At 39.3% G+C, this 5,261-nt stretch overlaps 1 protein-coding gene across 4 annotated transcripts; it reads right to left on the minus strand.

Moving 5' to 3' along the window:
• Window positions 1-339: 339 nt before the first annotated feature.
• On the minus strand, window positions 340-4,767 carry HNRNPAB (heterogeneous nuclear ribonucleoprotein A/B). 4 transcript variants are annotated; one of them, XM_053465394.1, is made up of 9 exons: window positions 4,699-4,767; window positions 4,203-4,385; window positions 2,722-2,890; window positions 2,493-2,651; window positions 2,248-2,379; window positions 1,391-1,481; window positions 960-1,115; window positions 803-886; window positions 340-651 (listed from the first exon to the last, which is right to left on the minus strand). In XM_053465394.1, exons 2-8 carry the CDS (start codon window positions 4,358-4,360, stop codon window positions 816-818), a joined length of 936 nt encoding a protein of 311 aa, XP_053321369.1. In that variant the 5' UTR covers window positions 4,361-4,385; window positions 4,699-4,767; the 3' UTR covers window positions 340-651; window positions 803-815. The 4 variants fall into 4 exon arrangements, with proteins under 4 accessions (XP_053321369.1, XP_053321365.1, XP_053321366.1 ...); XM_053465390.1 differs by having other exon boundaries at window positions 4,164-4,385; XM_053465391.1 differs by having other exon boundaries at window positions 4,164-4,385; window positions 4,679-4,762.
• Between the last annotated feature and the right edge of the window lie 494 nt (window positions 4,768-5,261).

Consider the following 5,261-nt stretch of genomic DNA (forward strand, 5'->3'; position numbering starts at 1 on the left):
CTACGGTTGAGAGAAAAAAAAAAACATTTGTATGCCACTCTGGCCTCTCCGATATACCGATGCATCCCTAGACTTGTCCCCTATGCTTTACTCCCTGGTGTCCAGTGGGGCAGGTGGTTTATGTCTGCACATTGACAACTTCTGCTACCCGTTCTTTCCACCAGGGCTGATAACTGAGCACTGGAGGGTCATGTCAGTGCTCTGTCATAGAAGCCCTGACAGGTTGTTTCAACCCAAGTAAAGAAAGTTACTTTCATGAAGCAGAATATGGATATTAAAGTGTTATTCAATTAGGAGATGAGAAACAAAACACAAGTTTGAAATAACAGGCCAACACAATTTACTCAAAGTTTGTTTTATTTCAAAAGCTAGAATAGCTTCAATAGCCATGTTATGGTGATTTCAAACACATGTAAAATACCTTACAATACATTAGATTCCAAAAAGGTACCAAAAAGTACAGTAAAATTAACACTTCCAGTACAGGAAATGTATGACACAAAACAATACAAAATAAAAAGGTGGAAAGTGACATGGTTCCCTAGGATGTCATTCTGTACAAATGGAGCAATAAGTCCATAACTCCCACAAGGTATTCCCTAGACGAAGAACTGCAGCTTTAAGCAGACCCCAAACCAGTTCAGTTTTTACCTATTAATAAAACCATTGATTAGTTTTGCATTTCTAATTCACAAATCAAATTGCCACTAGAAACGATAAGCAGGAACTGTTGAATGACACCTGCTACTATGTGTGGAACTTGGCAAGTGTTAATCTCTACTTTACAAAAGCCATAGCATACCTGAAATAAATGTTCAATATGGCTTGTAGTTATTTTGATGACCACCACGCCTGGGAGCCTTTCCATAGTTTGCACTTCCCTGACCTGCAAGAGAGAGCCATTAAGCTAACTTATATTGTTCCACCCACAGTAACCAATGATTTCTAGTATAACTTACTGTAATCATAGCCTGGCCCATATCCATAATATCCATAGCCAGTGTAATCATAGTTGCCATAGCCACCATAGCCTTGCTGGCCATAGCCATATCCCTGGTTCCCATAGCCTTGGTTCCAATAGTTGTTATAACCTTGATTCCAGTTTTGTCCTTGAGCTGTTAATACATAATGTAGGCATCAACAACTTAAGTAAACTAAAGCATGGGCAGAGGAACAAAAATAGTATATTTTCCAGCATTAAGAAGGCCTGGAATGGTGCATGTAGGCCTGGATGACAAGACTGAACCAAGCACCACATCTGCTAGGAAAGATTGACCAGGGCTGTGTCATGTATATACATGCTGTTTGCAAGACATGAGCTTGCATGTATATATGTGACACATGAAGCACTGAATGGCTTATCCACTATAGGAGCATTATTTGAACATACCTTTTCCACCTCTGCCTCTGCCACCAAATCCTCCTCTCCCACCATACTGCTGCTGGTATACTTCTTTTGGTTGTGCTATCTTTATTTCACACTGCAAACAATCAAACCAATGCGTCAATACAGCAGTACAGTTTGTGGATCCACACATGCAACTTTAATAGCAAATGTCAACGAGCTATTCAAACATTAGTCTAGAACGCCAATTAGTCTAAAACTAAAATTTTAATCACTTTAAGGTAGGAGTCTCACAGAAGGGGGGGGGGTCTGCCAACTTGTGTTACTTTAAACTGTACTAGATTATGCTAGCCAAACCTGGAGAGCGCCATTGTTGGCATCAGCTTATTGCAGCTGATCAAGCAGCCCCCCCTCCCCCCAAACAGGAGATGCTGATGCCTGTCCCCCCCACATTAGTCGTTAACATTCTTTACCACAGGCAGCACAATAGTCTGTTTTAACATAGCATTAAACTTGAGATATTCACGCTAGCACATACAAAGTCATACAGCTGTCTGAACACATGAAAAACCTCAGATGCATTTTTAATTTTGTAACTATTCTAGTTTTTGGATTCAGTTTGAATCTAGTTACCGTTTTTCCAGATGCCACTAATCTCCTGAACAGGATTTTAGACATTGTTCATGAACCGCTCTTCCGTTCAGTGGCAGTATCCACTGAGAAATGAGGCTGTTGATCCCTCAATTTAAGATGCAAATACAGCTCGACATACCACTGCACAGTGTGCTTGGAGCCATTATAACATTCTCAACAGATTCCAATTTCAGATAACGCTTGTTTCACAATAGAGCTGCAGTAGCTTTAAGCTGGTCTCAAAACACAAGCACTTTGGGACGCCTCACCTTGCTGCCGCTAACATTATGGAATTTTTTCTCCAGGATTTTTTTCACCGGATCTTCTTCTTTAAATGTAATGAAAACAAAGCCCCTTCTCTTGTTTGTTTTGGGGTCCATTGGCAGTTCAACTGCTTCAATCTGGAGAGGAATAGGTAGAATGAAATTAAGTCATCTTCACCAACTCAAACTAGTGAATAGACTACAGTGTTTGAGTAATGTTATGTCACTAAAGTTATTTTTCTTCAACATACCTCACCAAAGGTTCCAAAATATTCTCTTATTTTATCCTCGCCTGCTTCTGGATTGAGCCCACCAACAAAGATTTTTTTAATGGGATCCTTTTTCATGGCCATTGCCTTCTTGGGATCAATTAGTCTCCCATCTAGTCTGTGTTCCTTCTGTTCCAAAACCTGTGAAAATATTCTAGTTAGTAACACCTTGTCACAGAATTAGAAAATTCGGCAAATTTATACTACAGACCTTATCAACACTTGATGCATCTTTAAACAGTATAAATCCAAATCCTCTAGATCTCCCTGTATTGGGGTCCATCTTGATTGTGCAATCTGACACTTCACCAAACTTAGAAAAGTAATCTTTCAAGTCCTTTTTGCTTGTATCCCAACTTAGGCCACCAACAAACATTTTCCTAAAAATCACAAATGAAACATATCTAAATAAAAGTACAATTGTCAGGAAATCTGACATTAAAAAGTTTAGTCAGCAGTTCATACTAGTCTCATAAGGTTGTTGAGTTTACATGTTATTAATACTATACACACAAACGTGAGGTAATTAGAGGGAACGTTACTTGTTTGAGTTTGGTAGTCAAAGGAACACATGTATGAACATTAAAGCACTTTGTAGGCATTTTATTACGCATATAAGAAAAAACCTGCAGTGCAGTCACTTTTCCACATAAATTGCATTTGTTTGAAGCAGATCACCGGCAGTGAAGCATGCCAATTGATTTCAATGGGCTTTCTGCACATAGCCACAGGTAGCCTTGTGCAAGACAGCACTCAAGCCAACACTGCATATGTGGTTATAAGCAGGAAGTGTACCCAGCTGAGCCAATTGTGAAGTTGTATTTTTTCCAACATTAGCATTTTTAACCATCAATAGCACCAGGCACAAATTTAAAGTGGGCATGCATCTTAAGCAGAAAGAATATTTTTACAGAGTTTCTAGTGTTTTGTACTTTCCATGAAGCATACTCAGAAAATACATTAACTCACAACTCCAATTACACACTTTAATGTGTAACGTGACAGATCAGATACTGTATAACACAAGCTTACTATACTAATTGACCCCTTGGCTGAATGGGAAAAGAGTGGTAACGAAGCACAATTTTGAAAGTGATTAAGAAGAACTGATAGGAACGCTAACTATTTAACCAACTTAATAAAGGTTACTGACACAATGCTAGTGTTATTTCATGCCTCTACTAGATTAACCATACAGCACTATTCTTCCAGTAGAATGCCACAATAATCTATGCAACATCTTTGGGTAAACAAGTCTGCATTGTCTGTACAATATAAAAAGCCATAGTACACAGATAAAGACACAACATACTTTAACAATGGTAAGACATGGATATAATTGTTAATAAAAAGGCATCTTGAAGTTACAACCAAACACAAGCCTGAAAATGTAGATAATACAAGTAAATTGAAAGAAAGCAATCAATTACCACAATGTACACTGGTGTTTATCATACTATTAACAATGAAACAGTAGTTTAACATATACCTTTAAAACAAATATTAAAATGCCTCGGAAAAAGTTTGGCTGATGACAAACAATAGCGAAAAACTACACCACATGGCACCAAAGGCCGGCCGAACAAAGAAGGTGTAGCCATACAACCACGTACCCCGCCTCCATAACAAACGATACAAAACAAAGATACTTACATTCCTTCGTGTAAAGGAGAATTAATGTCAGCTACGCACCCAGCGTCCTCATCACCTTTGGTAGAGTTTATTTGATCGCATTCGGCGCCGTTTTGCTCTTCAGGGGCGGCGGCCTCGTTGACCTCGGCAGTGTCAGCTTCGGAAGTTTCATGGCCATTCTCTGTGGTCTCCATGTATTGCTGCTCAGTATCAGACATATTGTTTAAGTAGCCTGGTTCACGCCTGTAACAAAAGACGAAATCCGATTTCAACACATAGCAAAAGATCAACCTGGCCTAACGACGAAAATCGACATAGAACCATTCAAAATAGACCAGTTAAAATACAGTTGTAAGCTCTGCCGCTGGCAGCAGAGAAAACGCTGCGTTCAGGCCACAAAACGGTTAAAAAAGTTAACCACTGAAAGCCACCTGCGAAACAATTAACGAAATCGCACCAACTACGCCATAGAATAAACTACCCCGTCCCCGACACAAGCGCTTAAACACCAACCCAAGAAAGCAAATACGAAAAACCTTAAACTCGCTGCACCAACCGTTCGCACTTTCAAAGATGGTCTCTCCCAACAATGCTAACTCGTGGCTACTTTTATAGAGCCGAATGCTCGCACAGTTGAACACTGCCAATTGCCATTGGCTGCCTCTTTTTTAAACGAGCTTCCCCGTTGGTGGGCTCGTCTCAACGTGAGGATTTGGCTAATGACGTAACAATCTCGCGGCACTATTGTCGGAGCATCTCCGTAACAGTCGCCATGTTTTTTTATGATTTACTTTTAAAATATGTGCGCTTAGATAGTTTGTAAATGTATCCGCAATAGAATACTTTATTTAAAATGGTGGCATCAATATGTTGAAGATACCTCTCTGTGTAATTGAACACTTCTATATATGTAGTTCTGTCGGCTGTTTGTAATTTACAAATACTCGCGCTTAAAATGTCTTCGGTAAAACCAGTGAATCAATATACAAATATTTTTGCACTCGTTCAATGTTCTATTGCATTGGATATTTTGTCTCTCCAGGCGACACGTATTTCAATTTTAATGCTTTAACATAATTATTTGGAAGCATTCCCAAGTTTACGATGGCGCCTGCTTTT

The sequence above is a fragment of the Spea bombifrons genome, chromosome 4 (genome assembly GCF_027358695.1).
Source record: "Spea bombifrons isolate aSpeBom1 chromosome 4, aSpeBom1.2.pri, whole genome shotgun sequence".
NCBI lineage: Eukaryota > Metazoa > Chordata > Amphibia > Anura > Pelobatidae > Spea > Spea bombifrons.